The following is a 16,656-nucleotide window of genomic DNA, read 5'->3' on the forward strand; positions in this document are numbered from 1 at the left end:
AAAAGCCTGGTGTTAATTGAGTTGCAACTATTGTATGTACTCTGCTAAATGCCTAAAATGCAATGGCAATGTACATTTCACAACTTCCCAACCTACCGGTATATTCCTAATCTAAGCCATACACTGGCAACATTTTATTTATTTTTCGTGCTGAAAGTGTTGTCGTTACCATGACACCCTCCTTCCAAATGGCCATCGACCAGCCCCCCAACGTCAGGAGAATGTCTTTGAAGAAGGGAGAGCGCCTCACGGTGTTCACAGGGCCATCGTGAATTTTGAAACAGTGAGACGGCTTGACACCTGAGAGAGAGAGAGAGAGAGAGAGAGAGAGAGAGAGAGAGAGAGAGAGAGAGAGAGAGAGAGAGAGAGAGAGAGCGAGGACACAGAGAGAGAGATACAGCGAGAGAGAGAGAGAGAGAGAGAGAGAGAGAGAGAGAGAGAGAGAGAGAGAGAGAGAGATGACAGAGAGAGAGAGAGGAGAGAGATATAGAGGGACATAGAGAGAAAAAGAAAGATGACAGAGAAAGAGAGAGGGAGGACAGAGAGAGAGGACAGTGTGAGAGAGAGGACAGCAAGAGAGTGAGAGAGAGAGGACAGAAGAAGAAGAAGACGAAGAAGAAGAAGAAGAAGAAGAAGAAGAAGAAGAAGAAGAAGAAGAAGAAGAAGAAGAAGAAGAAGAAGAAGAAGAAGAAGAAGAAGAAGAAGAAGAAGAAGAAGAAGAAGAAGAAGAAGAAGAAGAAGAAGTCTTTATTCGGCATGCAACGACACACTTGCGATGGGCGGCACACACACACAGGAAAACACACACACATGCATTGTTTTTTTGGGTCGCCGATGCGATTGAGTCTCTGCGCTTGACCCATCCCGTCGTCCTTCCCCCCAAGGGCAGCCAGGAGCAGATAGGGGCGCCCGGGGACCAATCCAAGTGCTCCTGCCCGTCTTCGTCAGGGACGCGACAGCATCAGCGGTCTGTTGTGCATGTTTTTCCATTGGGTTTCTCTTATCGGGGGGGAAACCGTTGCGAGCACGGGGAGAACTCCACACAGAAAGGCCTGGGAGATACCCCACCTGGGTACCTGGCAACGCGGAAACCTGGTCCCCAAACGGGAATCGAACCCTGGACCTTCTTGCTGTGAGGCGACAGTGTTATACCGTGTGTGTGTGTTTTAATCAGTGGTGGTGCCACATCTAAGTGCCAGCCTCTCGATAGCAATAGCAGACAATGGAATGGAACATTTAGTCAATTTACAGGGAACGTGTAATAAAGGAATTTCCCTTGTGTACCTGGGTGCCATTTTCCCTAATTATTGAGTAATTCAACACAAAACACACAGAGCTGAGCACCCGGTATAACAGCTAGTTTCCCCCTCAATGTCCCAGTGAACTGCCTTCTCTAACGGTTCCATGACAAGAGAGGCAAATTATAGAGCTATCGCATTCCTCAGCCCTGCCAAATCAACATGGAATTCAACTTAATCACGGTGTGTGTGTGTGTATACGGAAAAAGGTGAGCTGGATACTTTACTACATTACTGTTGTAATTAAGTGTGATCCCTGCCAATGGCTTGTTTTGTCTGAGGACTGGGCTACCTCAAAATCGTCTGCAGCTTAAACAAACTGTGATTGCACAGAGATACAATAACACTGCAGGTATTGTTGTTGAACTTCCTAGAAATCGCTGTGGGGGAGGAGGAATTATAGGATAGAAACATATGTTTTAATTCACCCCCCTCCCCAGATTGCGGGGGATAATCCGCTCTACACTGCTTCATGGGAATATGAAGTATTCTAGAGGCTCTGCTACAGAAGACAGCAAGGCATCGGCATCAGCAGGAAAAACAAGGCTGGTCAGGGAATCCTGAGACCAGACTGCGAAGAATGCAAACACTCGGGTGCACACAGGTACGAAGTGGAAGGCAGAAGAAGGCAGTAGGCAGGCTGCAAGACTGGGAGACAGTGGGGACAGTGCAAAGAGAGACGACGGGGGGCTGCCACAACTGACCTGGTCTAGGGCTGATCCATTGAAATCATAACCACGATTCTTTTGATTCGATTATTTGAACACAATTATTGATTTGAGAACATCCTATGACCACGACTGAATTCGTTTTACCTTTCTTCTCGACCAAAGCGTCATCTTCTACAAGTTACCAACAACGTTTCAAAAAGGAAACGAGGGAAACATACCGCGGCTCCCTCCTCCTTCTCAACACTGCCCACGAGGGGTGGAACGCACCGAGTGAAGGAAGGCTCGCTGTGAAAAATTGGTTTATTATCTAAATTGAAACGCCCCGGCCCTAGTCTGGTATACAGCCACCAAAAAAAGGAAAGACCTGGTGGCCCCAGAGGTGCTGATGATGGAGGAGAGATATAAGATCAAGACAAGAAGAAGCTGGACCGCATGGGAGAGCATCACCAACTGTCACACATGTATGGAAGATCCCTCAGGTAAGGCGTAGCTTCCTAATAAGGTCCATATATGACAGCTTGCTTCTTGAGCTTGAAGCTGTGGTACATAAGAGGCCGTAATGCAGGGCTGTTACAGGTGGTGATGCAAGAGAGTGCATCAGAGAGTGGTGCGTTCTGCACAGCGTACTATGGGTACTGCACTACCACCCCGGCAGGACTTATACAATAGGAGGTGCAAATCCAGAGCCTGCAGAATAATGAAGGACCCTCACCACCCCAAAAACAGCCTGTTCAAGCTGCTGCGGTCAGGCAAGCGCCTCCGCATATACGCAACAAGAACAGAGAGACTAAGGCTCAGCTTCTTCCCTCAGGCCATCAGAACACTGAACACTGATCTCTCCACACACATGAACGAACACACACATACACTCACACGACACAATATTCTGCACTCGCTCACACACAAACGCACCATAGGTCACTTTAAACACACAAGAAAAGGACACTTTAAAGGAAGGAAAAAAGGACCCTTTAAGAAAAGAAACTTGTTGTGATTATTGCATAGTATAGTTAGTAACAGCATGTATAGCATAGGGACATAGAAGTAAAACTGTATATTGTATAGTAGTGTACATAGAACCCAGTGCCTTTAAGTGATTTATTAACATGTCTATTTTACCACGTCTATTCTATTTATTTTATTACTATTTACTAGTATTACTATCGTACTTTTGCACAATCGTAGCGGGCATGGCCAACCGCATTTCACTGTATGCCCTGGTGGTATGTATGTGATGAATAAAAATAAATGAATCTTGAATCTAACCGGCTTCTAAGGAGAAGCTGGCATAGCTGGAGGCAGAATGTAAACTCTGAAGCCTCACGACTCTTCCCTGGCAAATCCAGTTCCTCGAGGTGAGGTGGCAATGGGAAGCAGGAGAGGATCACCAGGAGCAGTCCTAACACCAGGATCGAGGTGGAACATGACAGTTGTCATGGGCAAGCAGCTCAGATATCTGACACAGATCTGTAGCAAATCGTTTTGACCCGACGTGGCACTGTGGTCCAGGGAAACTAGTGTAGAGGTAAGAGCACTCGCCTACCACCGCAGAGACCCTGGTTTGCGGGTGGGAAGCTGGTGAGGGTCTTATAGTTCTGGTCGTTGCATTAGCACCTCCTACTGGTCGGTCTGTTCAGCAGGGGAGGGGATCTGGGGGAGATTCCACTGGTTGTGTGTCGGAGGAGACATGTGGTAGTCTACACCCTCCCCAGAATGACAGAGGATAGCGCAACGGACAGGACCGTGACACACACACACAGGGAATTGGCATTACGACAAAATTGAGGAGAAAATGGTAAAACGTACTTACTGTACAATCTGCCGGAGTCCATCTTCTGCAGCATCCAGTCTGTGTAGACAAGCTCCCCATCCTTTCAGCAGCAACAACACACAGCGAAAGACATTATATAAGACACATGCAATAAATAATAAAATATATAGTGTCAATTCAATTCAAACCACAAAAACGATGTTGTTTTCAACACATTTCGTTTTTTATTTTCATTTTCTACCATTATTTCTTTTGTCCACTTATGATGTTGCTTGTGGTGGCATGACATCAAAACACTAACATTATCAGACATTGTTTATCTGACTTGATGGGAAATCTACATGACATTTCTGTGTCGGTAACTGTTGATTGTTAACCCCATGCTACATGAACGCCACATACAGTACCTCTGTGCCGACATAGAACTTGGTGCTGAAGCCCTCCAGAGGCTGGAGCGTTTTGGCCGAGGGTACACTCAGCTGGCCATACTCTGCCGTGCCGTTAGACGTATCAGCATATACCCTGCCTGTCAGGGGACACGGGAATAGGAAGCTGAGTTTTAGCCTTTCCTGTGCAATTGTCACATAAGTACAGTAACACGTGAAATCAGTAGCTAAAAGTAGTACAGACAGATTCAATTAAATAAGTAAATGATTGTAATACATCCACAAAAAAAATTCCTCGCCCACAACTCTGAAAAGTGCCCACATCTTTTTAAACCTCTATGTCCCCCATTGACAGGTAATCTAAACTGAGCCTCGCTTTCACCAGGTAATCTAATCTAAGCCTTGCTTTCACCAGGTAATCTAATCTACAGTAAGCCTTGCTTTCACAGCCGAGCAAATCGGGCCGCGATAAGGTAAATATAGTTTAACAACATCTCAGTGTGTTGGGGCCACTGTAGGGGAGAAAACTCTTGAATGTTCTCTAAGATTAAAGTAATACATCTATGAAAAAACTCAGGTTATCTGAAATTAAAGTCAGATATTTACTAACAAAGCGTGTGTAGCATCATGGGTCTGACATGTGCCACTAGGAAGAGCTGGTGGCTCTCCTTCAGAATAAAGGCTTTAGGTGCCTGGTGGCTCTCCTTCAGAATAAAGGCTTTAGGTGCCTGGTGGCTCTCCTTCAGAATAAAGGCTTTATGTGCCTGGTGGCTCTCCTTCAGAATAAAGGCTTTAGGTGCATGTTGTATTCAGAATAACCTGCAAACTTTAGGTAGCTGACAAACTAGTGACAACACTACAAAGGTCATGTGTCGCCATACGTCACTTTCCCTGGTGGATCATACTGGGATTCAATCATACCACCAGTATGATTAAGATTGAGATTAGCCCCAAATCAGGAACCCACTGGTGACAACTAATGGCAACTCAGCAATGTCTTGTTCCTCTTGATCAATATATCATATTTAGACTTTAGATGTATAGCTGGCTATCAATTTGGTTCTAGACTGGAATGTGGCAATTATCACAAAGCAACAATAATACTTTTTTAATATTGATATAGTAGCATGTTTATTGTCCATCAATAGACTGAAGTAAACACAGCATTTCATCACAAGAAGGAACATACTACCAACTTGTTTATTTAAATCAGTATGAATATTACTTGTATAAAAAAGAGGCTATTGAATTACATATACATTTGATCTCGCTCCGAGAGACAGCACTGGTGAATGTGATGTTAAAGAGAGAAATGAGACTTTCAGCACTGGACAGCACCCAGCCCACACACACTCAGCAGCTTGCTGTGCAGTGAGTCAGACCTTCAGAACTGGACAGCACCCAGCCCACACACACTCAGCAGCTTGCTGTGCAGTGAGTCAGACCTTCAGAACTGGACAGCACCCAGCCCACACACACTCAGCAGCTTGCTGTGCAGTGAGTCAGACCTTCAGAACTGGACAGCACCCAGCCCACACACACTCAGCAGCTTGCTGTGCAGTGAGTCAGACCTTCAGAACCTGACAGCACCCAACCCACACACACTCAGCAGCTTGCTGTGCAGTGAGTCAGACCTTCAGAACCTGACAGCACCCAGCCCACACACACTCAGCAGCTTGCTGTGCAGTGAGTCAGACCTTCAGAACTGGACAGCACCCAGCCCACACACACTCAGCAGCTTGCTGTGCAGTGAGTCAGACCTTCAGAACTGGACAGCACCCAGCCCACACACACTCAGCAGCTTGCTGTGCAGTGAGTCAGACCTTCAGAACTGGACAGCACCCAGCCCACACACACTCAGCAGCTTGCTGTGCAGTGAGTCAGACCTTCAGAACCTGACAGCACCCAACCCACACACACTCAGCAGCTTGCTGTGCAGTGAGTCAGACCTTCAGAACCTGACAGCACCCAGCCCACACACAGTCAGCAGCTTGCTGTGCAGTGAGTCAGACCTTCAGAACTGGACAGCACCCAGCCCACACACACTCAGCAGCTTGCTGTGCAGTGAGTAACAGCGCAAACAGACCAGTCGCGCATGCAGGCACTCGCGGGTTCCGTGCGAGAACAGTACGTGTGGACCGTCGGGCACACCGAGTCCGACTTCAGAGCAGGCGAAAGTGCACAGAGGAAGGCACATTTACATTGGAACAGCTGTAAATGCCTAGTATATTGCGATGTCAGTCCCCGTTTGAAGATTTTTTTTAAAGATTTCCAGTTCCAGTGTTCTATTGTCCATTTTGCATGTATACCCAGTTATTATATAATTTATTAGAATGTTAGAATTCATTTTAGAATTATGAACAGTGTGAATGTACTCCTGAAAAAGTATAGTAATATGGTTTATTTGTATTGGGAAAGATACAGACACATTAGCTGGTTAAACAACATCTATATGTGTCGTAATAATGCAGATATTGAGTGGATTTCTATGAAAATGCGCGTGGTGTTACAGCAGCCAAAAAACGTATCGCTATGAGATGGAAAGAACCTCAGAATCTCACGGTAATTCACTGATCCACTGACATTGCTGGCCATTATTTATTTGGAGATATGGACTGCTCGGGTGGTTGGGGTGCGACAGGCGGTTATTGAAATGTGGACTGTGGCGGCCGAGTTGGTCAAAAGCTCCATGTAGCGGCAGAGTGGGGGTAGAGTGTTGGTCCTGGGGAATCTGGCGGCCTTGGGGGGGGGGGGGAAGAGGAATGTTTGTCTAATGTCTAATGTCCTTTGTGTTTGTGGTGTGTTTAAATTTTTATTTGGTATATTTGTATTTATTAGTTACGTTTAGATCTGTATTTATTATTTATTATTGTTTTGTCATTATTATTATTATTGTTGTTACTGTTGATGTTGATATTGTGTTGTTTGTTGTTGTGTTGTTTTTCTCTTAACACATCCACCGCCATCCACGCTTTAAAGCGTTATTGCCCGCCATGCTTTGACCGCCAGATCTCGCTGTACAGCGTTATTGAGATCAATATTAAATTTTTTCGCCATGGCATTCATAATTCATATATACACCTCCGACGCTGCAGCTGGACCCTACGGCTCAATACAACGACAGCTCAATACCGCCGCCTGGTGGATGGTCGGGCGAGTTACACTCGGAACAACAGGAAGTGGCCGCTGTGCGTCGATTAAATTCATCCGGCCGTCAGATATTGTCGCAAGGCTCCCGACAGACACAATGTACATAATGGATCGCTTTATAAACTTAATAATCGATATGATTTCAGCGTTTATTGCGACATACAAACCGGAAATGGACCTAGGCGATCGACGTCCTATACTTGGGATATTTCACCGCCAGTCTCTTTGACGCATGGTAAGAGGACACTAACGTTATTTTCAGCCCAATTGTTTATTCATTTCACTGCAAACCATCTGATCAATATATATATCACCCATACTACATAAAGCCGTTACTGATGATCGGGGAATTATAAACAACCCCCCCCCCCGCTTTCCTCCATGCATGATGAAGCATAACGTATACGATCATATACAGTTGCATTTTTTAATATAGCGTGTCTAGGGAATAAAAGGCAATCAATAATCTATATATGCGTTTAGGCCTATAACTCACGTTCTAGGAATTACTGCAGAAAATGATAAAAACATACTTATATTCTAGAAGGTATGAATGTATGAGTGTATGAATGAAAAAGTATAACGTTCCTACATCCTGAACGATAGATAATCGATGTTGAAAGGGCCATAGTAATGTCAATTTAGCAATACAATTTAAAAAGTTATAGCCCTGCAAAGAAGGTACACATCTCCATAGGCTTACAGTGGTGGCAGACTAGGTATATTGATGGGTATAACCAATGGCAGGGAATGTGTTAAAGATTCATCCAAGGGTACTATCTATCCATCCAGAACATTTGTGTGATATCTGCGTCCTAATGGCAAATTTGTTGTGCGTGAGGAGTCGGGAGATACAGTACACTCATTTGAAAATTAAGAATATCGAAGGATATGAAGTGAATCCACAATATCGCTGTTATTTTGGGGATATAGTAATAAAAAGGCATAATGATAAAATAATTTTGCAGGACAACTGTAATATGGAGTATGGAACCATTTTAATCACAAATGCTGTATATACTGTCTATATACTGTATATATTTATTCTTACCGTATATATATATATATATATATATATATATATATATATATATATACTGTGGCATATATCACCCCTCCTCTGATGGATATGTGAAGGATGGGAGATATTATTGCCACGGAAGGAGTAGAGACAATTAGGTAGCTGATTAGTACTGATAGAACACACCTGTGCATCATTAGTTCACCCACATCTCACGTGCACACACCCCAGACACACACACTACAAAGCCACTAGGTTAGTCAGAAGTAAGTTGAGTGGAGGTGAGGTTGGAGTTGTGACATAGAGAGAGAGATTGAGATATTCGGAGTTGTGTAAGGTGAGAGGTAGTGAGAGGAGAGGTGAAGGCGAGTAGGTGTTCATTGTGTACTGGATCCTTGACTGGCTGAGAATTGTGTACTGACCCTGGACCGGACGACTACCCTGAGTATTGAACAATCCCTTTTTCTGTCGGCGAGCCTGTTTTTAGTTTTTGACCATCGGACTGTATTACGACCAATCTCTTGCCTATCGAACTGGATTCTGCCTTTATTCAATAAATATTCTTATTGATTGATATTGCTCTTGTTTGGACATTCAAATTTGTTTGTATTTGAACCATGGCGAGTCTGAACCCCACCAGGCTCGTCACAGTACATACCTGCATATAATCCTTTTACATATCTGTAGATACCTATCTATCTATATCTATCCCAGTTTAAATCACCTGTACATTGTATATTACTATTGCACTTTACTGTTACATTTGCACTCTGGTTGGATGCCAAACCTCTTTTCGTTGTACTGTATTTGAAAGGGGCTGGGTCCCATTCACACACTGTATGTCCCCTCAGCCTTCACCCTAAGCCCCTCGGGGGAATCCCTAAACAGGATGTTATTTTTTCTTACGTCACAAAGTCTCGGTCCGACCCCTAAAGGATGTGGTTGACTACAGTACACACTCAACCCTCAAATCGAGGGAGGAGACTGGAGCAAGTGATCCAATCTGTTCGCTTCAACCCCAAATACCACATCTCTTCTTTTCTCTTTCTTTTGGAGGAAGGAAGGATGGAGGAAATAATGCAATGTTATGTGATTTTATGTTGAGTAAACGTATAATGTACTGCAGCTTGAGGTGTAAATGTGAGTTTTAAAGATGTTCTAAATGTACAATGATCTCTGATCTGAAATCAGTTAATAAGCAGTTAGGACTCTTTCAATGATGTGCTTATTTCACACAGTGGGGAGGGTGTCTCAGGTCAGCCTTCTGCAGCGCTCTCTACTCCCTCACACACAGTGACCCTTGTAATGACGAAAGCTTAAATGTCAAGAGTGTTCATTTGATCTGAGGGCTGAGGGTTTGAATGAAAAGCAAACAGGATCCAGCCAGGCATTCAATAAAAGCAGTACACAGGATGGACCCCCTCCCCTCTATAACCCTGAGGTCATTGAAATTATTATTATTATATAATTGTTCATTGTATTCTCTTGCCCCAGGGTGCCAGAGAAGCTAGGAACCCCACTGGGCTAAGTATGTGAGCAGAATCATTCCATAACCGCCAGGCATCAAGGCCATGTTTAGAGAAACAGACGCTGAGCTGGACAAAGGCGCCACTCTTCTGGACCAACCGCAAACATCTCCTGGCCGAGGAGGGGAGCCAGAGCCGCATATTGCAAACAGCTGACACAGCTGATGTGAGAGACAGAAAGAGAGAGAGACTGACATAGAGAAAGAGACAGAAAGAGAAAGAGAGACAGAAAGAGAGACTGACATAGAGAAAGAGAGACAGAAAGAGAGACTGACAGAGACAGAAAGAGAGAGACTGACATAGAGAAAGAGAGACAGAAAGAGAGACTGACAGAGACAGAAAGAGAGAGACTGACATAGAGAAAGAGAGACAGAGAGAGACTGACATAAAGAAAGAGGAAGACAAGTGGGATGAGAGAGACATAGAGAAAGAGGCAGACAAGTGGGATGAGAGAGAGACAGAAATAGAAAGGCAGGCATAGAGAGAGACTGACAGAGAAAGAGAGAGACAGAAAGAGAAAGGCGGACATAGAGAAAGAGAGACAGAAAGAGAGAGACTGACATAGAGAAAGAGAGAGACAGAATGAGAGACTGACATAGAGAAAGAGATAGATAGGTGGGATGAGAGAGAGACAGAGAGGAGATGGATGCTCATGTTTTAACTGTTTCGTGGAGACATTCTATGACATCAGAGACACCATTATTTTCTTTTTAATTGTTTTTATATAGTGTAGGCTAAATGAGTGGCATGTTAAAAGGCAAACAGAGAGCCACTGGACAAGACCTCTTGTTGGAACACTTTCTACTTTGTTTTGACTTGTTTTCTTTATATATGTTAATGTCACTTACCCTTAGCTGCCAGAGTTGTACCCTTCCCGCTGACTTGTTGTACAGAACTTGTAAGTCGCTTTGGATAAAAGCATCAGCTACTGTAAATGACTGAATGTAAGAAATAATGCCTTCTGGCAGCTTCAACTCAGTCAGTTCTCACACACTAACGTTACAACTGCTTGCTTCTTCATATTTTCTTCTTCTCTTTCTTTCACTTATCTGTCCATGTACCGTATATCCATCATTCTCTCTCTATATACTGTATATATCTTTTTTTTTATCTACTTTTTCTCCTCCTATTTTTCTGTATTTTTCTCCCATCCCAATTTAGTCGTTATGCCAATTCCCCCCTCCCCTTCCTGGTCATTGCGCACATTTGCCCCCCACTTGCTGGTTTAGGGAGCCCTGAAGTCTATCAGATGCTTCCTCCGATACATAGGAGACAGCCAGCAGCTTCTTTTCACCTGACAGCGAGGACTCGCGTGTAACGCGTGGGGGGATCACACTACCTTCCCCAGTTCCCTCCCTCGCTGTGCAGGCGCCCTGACTGACCTGTAGGAGTCGCTGTTTACAACGACCAGGACCCACCCCACCGGCTTTCCACCCGCTGACACTGCCAATTGTGTCAGTATGGACGACCGACCAAGCCGGAGGTACCGCGGCAGCCGGATTCGATCCCACTGTCTCTGCGGTGGTAGACAGACGCTTAGTCCGCTGCGCTACCCAGCATCCCATATACTGTATATATCTGTAACTCCTGTACCCAGGTGTACAGTAGCTGCAGGGAAGATGACACCAGGCTTGTGTCCACATAGTATATCTTCTGTATCAGAAGAGCGATGGCTGGTTGCTGGGACACGCCGATGATGACAGCAAGGCCTCAGAGGTTTTTCAACTTAAAAAGCCCCTCAGAGCAGCCGCACAAAAAAGGCAGAGTGCTTTGGGGGGGAAAAACATTAAAAATCCCCTGCCTTAGCAGAGAGAGAAAGTGATACTAGAATACATTGTTCTAGCTGAAGAGCCTGCATGAACCATAGACAAAGCTAGGAGTGATCTACTAATAGATTGCATTTATTTTCCAATAGCCACAGGAGAGCCTGGAGCGATGAGAGCGACCGGAGATACGGCACACTGTAGAGGTCTGTTGGGTCCTGGCGCCGTGGGTCCCGGGTCGGCCACATGTTCCGGCTGCTCCAGAGTCTCTGTAATCTCCTGCAGCTATAGGAACATTAATGGACTATTAATAGATCCAGTGGCGTTGCGCAATATGTCGGGGCCCCCCCGCAGGTCAGACCATGAGGCCCCGCCCACTCCCCTAAATCAATAATACATTTAGAAAATTTAGCTTTTTTTTTCGACGTGTGGGAGCAAATTCGAGACACATATTCAGTGGCAAAAAGGTGTCCCACGGTCTCCTCTATGGCCGTGCATATTTTCACGCGGATCGGAATCACAGCGCGCCCGTGGGACACTTTTCCGTTTCGGCGAGTTTATTCCACGCTTTCGGCTTTCCTTTTCTAAGCATTTTCGGGGCTACATGTGAATGAGTAAAAGTTGCGGGACGCCCAGATGTACCCACGGTAGAAAGCTCACGTGGAGCCCATAATAGGCTCACTTAATACAGCGTTTTTAAAATCACGCGAAATGTTCAGGGTCGCGAGCCGACCTTTTCCCCTCGTTTTCGATGATGGAAGTGATTTAGGAAAAGCTTCGGCACGCCGAGAGGTACCCGTGGATTTAATCTCGCGAGGATCGGGGCAATATTCGGCCCGTGGGAGCACTCGCGAACCATGAACTAAAAAATCTAAGAGGATAGTCTACAGTGGGGGCGGGGCCCCCTAAGCGGGGGGTGCGGGGGCCTCCGCTACGCCACTGAATAGATCGCTGCTAGCTTCGTCCGCGGTTCATGCAGATGTGGTCCCGTGAGCAAAGCCTTCTAACAGATATTTCTCTCTCTGATAAGACAGGGGCAATTCTAAGTGGCAAAAAAACAAGGGGGAAAATGGCTAAAAACTAGCTTAGTGTTGCAGGTCAACCTGACGTCACAAGCGTCAGTGCGTTCTATGCAACATCCGGTCATTTAGGCTTTTAGCTATTTTGCTTTTAATACATTGGAACTTTAACAAAACATAAAATCCATTTTCCCATGACCCCCACATGCAGTATAGCAAAGGAAAAAAGGCACCGGGGCTTGTCATCATGACGTGAAGGGTCCCATGTTCCCCACTCCTGAAAAAGGGTCCCATGTTCCCCGCTCCTGAAAAAGGGTCCCATGTTCCCCGCTCCTGAAAAAGGGTCCCATGTTCCCCGCTCCTGAAAAAGGGTCCCATGTTCCCCGCTCCTATAAGGGTCCCATGTTTCCCGCTCCTGAAAAAGGGTCCCATGTTCCCCGCTCCTATAAGGGTCCCATGTTTCCCGCTCCTGAAAAAGGGTCCCATGTTCCCCACTCCTGAAAAAGGTGGGGAACAAGTCCTATGTTCCCCACTCCTGAAAAAGTGTCCTATGTTCCCCGGGTTCTATGTCCCCCGCTCGCTCCCGAGAAAAGCTTCTAGATCTAGGTCTCCCTTTTTTGTAAGGGAGATATCAGACGGGAGGGGGGGGGGGGGGGCAACAACAAGGGGAACATAAGAAATGTTTTTCTTTTCAGGAGGGGGAACATAGGACCTGGGTAACATAGGGATGAAACGTATGTTGTCCATAAGCACACCTATTCACAAATTAAGCCCCAGAGTCTATTCCACTCATCAGCTTGTCTGCTAACGGTATAGCAGTGAAGCAAGCTAGCTAGCTAACATTAGCTCTACATAGCTAGCTAGTGTTAGCTCTTGTAATGAAGCAACGGGAACCGAGTGATAGTCTATACGATTTATGTCATAATAATAAAACTGATAAACATTAGCTGTAAGAGGCTAGCTAGCTGGCATTTGCTCTCATAATAAAGCAAAGGGAAGCCAAAAGCCTGCTGGCTGTGCCCATACTTATAAAGCCAACATTAGCTAGCAAACTTAGTTAACACAACTTAGACTTTCTCCTAAAGGTGCCTAAAACCACTCTAAAATCTATTTCAGTACAAAATTAGCATAGAATGACACAAGCACCCGTACTATGGATTAGGACGACTCGAGAAAAAATTAAATCACAATGGTTTTTATGAATCTCCATTGTTTTGGATCTCTAAACATTTCATGTGGAAGGTGTAAGGCTCAGTCACACAGACACCAGTATCTTTGAAACCAGGGTTTACGACTGTAGGCTAGATGGACGGGGCCATTAGTTAGTAGATGTCAACATTTTCCATAAGCTTCCGGTTTCACACTGTCCACAGGAATACACTGTATTATTTTTTAAAAGGAGTTTTAAAAAAGGGCAAGTTTCCTAAAACACATAGAACAAGCTCACAGTTTCATACCTGTGTACGTGTGGACGAGGCCTGAGAGTGCAGCTGTTCCATATTACTTGAATTGACAGAGCGGCCATTCAAGTGTCAAGTCTCCAGCGTTGGTTTGGTGCATGAGGTGATGTGTTGCGGCAAAGGCATAATTTGGATGAACATTCCAGTGGCAGTTGTGTTGCATATTCTAACTTTCTGATATGAAACAATATCAATATCAATATCAACAATATCAACGTTATCCAACATTTATCTTATTATAGGTGTATGAGGCCCTTTCTATTCATTCCAGTTCTGTGAATTCTCCATTAGACCTTTACAAACATTCAGCTTCACTCGCCCCTGGCTGCCTGCCACAAGGTGGGGGAGAGAGACCGAGAGGAGACAGAAAGGGATAGACAGAGATAGAAAAAGAGGTAGGAGGAGAGAGAAACAGAAAGAGGCGGACATAGAGAAATAGGTAGGAGGAAAAAGAAACAGGAAGGAGACAGAAAGAGAGAGAGAGACGGACATAGAGAAAGAGGCAGACAGGTATGGAGGAGAGAGACACAGAAGGAGAGAGATGGATATAGAGATAGAGGCAGACAGGTAGGAGGAGAAAGAGAGACAGACAGAGAAAGAGTCAGAGATGTAGGAGGAGAAAGAGACAGAAAGGAGACAGAAAGAGAGAGACGGACATAGAGAAAGAGGCAGACAGGTGGGATGAGAGAGAGACAGAAAGAGAGAGATGGACAGACAAGACAGAATTAAGATAAAGACAGGCGTTAGAGGAGGGCAGAGCTACCTGTATGGTTGTCACAGGTGTTGTCTTGCAGGCTGAATGTCAAAGCGCTGTATTCTCCGCTGGTATCAATCTTAGGCAGTGCAACCTGGTTTTGTGACGTGCAAGAGAAGCAAGTTTAAAGACCCATTAATTAAGTGTCATCTTATCCCTGGATGTATTGTGTGCCAAAAACATGTCATTCTTCTCTGTTTGACCCATCTTGCACTCAGGGGCATACAGTGCATATAAATTCCATCCAATGAAATACGATGAGCAAACAATCCCACTCCTCATTGTCTCATCACATAAAACTGTATTGCCATTGGTCCTCAACAACTACCCCAACAACTGTCCCAGTCCTGACCCAACGTCCGGTTTCACTCAGAAGAATGTCAAATCCCGAGGTGAAACACTCTCAGAACGCCCTTTTGTGGAGTGCTTCACATGCAAAATGACAAACACGACAGCATACAGTAATTACCTGTAAATCAGTGTCTGGCCAAGCTCAACATTTACTGAACTCCAATTCAAAAGTGCTCTATTTTATTGACTTTTACTGCATGTAATTTTCCACTGCTTTCACTTTTGACACTGTTCCTGTTCTCTACCATGCAAGTTAAAAGGGGCCTACATTGTTATTGTTACAAGGCAGCCCCCACTTTACAGCCCGCTAAAGGGATTTGATTGCGCCTTAAGAAAAAAACCTGAATGTTTTTTAAACAATCTTTTTCCTTTTTTATAAACACTCCATTTGAATGAATGAACACATTTTATTTGTATAGATTTAACTGTTCACAGGGAAGAGGACGGTGGGAGAGGAAAGGGACAAAGAAAATGAATGAAATATCATTGTCCCCCTAAAAAATGTAAAGGGGTCATCTTGACCCCTCCCAAGTTATCCTGGCTCAAACACTAACATTAGGACCTTATCTTTTCTTCTTTGCAACCAGATTGTGCAACACCTGTAACGCCTCCTCTGGAAGTCTTGCCTACTGCGAAGGGATGCAGTTGGACTAATGGACTCTTTTGCTTTTCTTTTGCTCTCAGGTCGATTTTGAGAATGAAGGTGGTGTAGTGATTGTTAATTGTACATAATTCACCCACGGAACTATTGTTAGGAACAAGAGTTCCGCCCGAACATTATAGGAGGTGGCACTTCCTGCCACCACGGGTCAGTCTTCTGCACGCAACGTAGCCGTAGCATGTTGTATTTGTGTACTGAATAAAAGCTGTTCGCTCTACCGAGCTACCGTCTCCGACTCCCATCTCTCGGCACTACACTGGTGACCCCGACATTGGTCTCGCTGAAGTATCAGGGACCGAACCGAACATGGCAAACGATGCCGTTATTATTCGATTGCCGGAGTTTTGGGAGCATTCTGCGGCGGCGTGGTTCGCGCAAACAGAGGCGCAGTTCGCCCTACGAGGGGTTGACGATGACGCCGCGAGGTATTACCACGTCGTCTCGAGCCTCGGGAGCACTACAGCGGCGAGGACGGTAGGCTTCATAACAGCTCCGCCTGCACGGAATAAATATGAGGCGTTTAAGACGCACCTACTCAGAATATTCGAGTTGTCACAGTCGGAGCGGGCCCGACGCTTGCTGGCTTTACGAGGCTTGGGGGACAGCAAGCCTTCGGAGCACATGGAGATGATGTTAAACCTGCTGGGTGCAGAACGGCCTGATTTCCTGTTTATCGAACTGTTTCTCAGGCACATGCCGCCACACGTGCAGACGGCACTTGCCAATACAGCGGCTACGGATCCCCGGGCTTTAGCAGAAGAGGCTGACCGCTTCTACCTGGCCACTCGACACTTTGCCCCAGGGCTAATAGCCTCGACATGCGGT

General features: G+C 45.3%; 1 protein-coding gene across 1 annotated transcript in view; it reads right to left on the reverse strand.

The window, feature by feature from the left end:
• The window catches only part of dnai3 (dynein axonemal intermediate chain 3), a gene marked incomplete at both ends in the record, with an annotated part of 147,456 nt that overhangs the window by 12,516 nt on the left and 118,284 nt on the right, over positions 1-16,656 (reverse strand). The window contains 5 exons of the mRNA XM_084311245.1: positions 170-300; positions 3,780-3,840; positions 4,148-4,266; positions 4,737-4,916; positions 14,829-14,913. Coding sequence (XP_084167371.1) covers positions 170-300; positions 3,780-3,840; positions 4,148-4,266; positions 4,737-4,916; positions 14,829-14,913 — 576 coding nt within the window. The remainder of the gene's footprint in view (positions 1-169; positions 301-3,779; positions 3,841-4,147; positions 4,267-4,736; positions 4,917-14,828; positions 14,914-16,656) is intronic.

The sequence above is a fragment of the Notolepis coatsorum genome (genome assembly GCF_963971535.1).
Source record: "Notolepis coatsorum genome assembly, chromosome: 3".
Lineage (NCBI taxonomy): Eukaryota > Metazoa > Chordata > Actinopteri > Aulopiformes > Paralepididae > Notolepis > Notolepis coatsorum.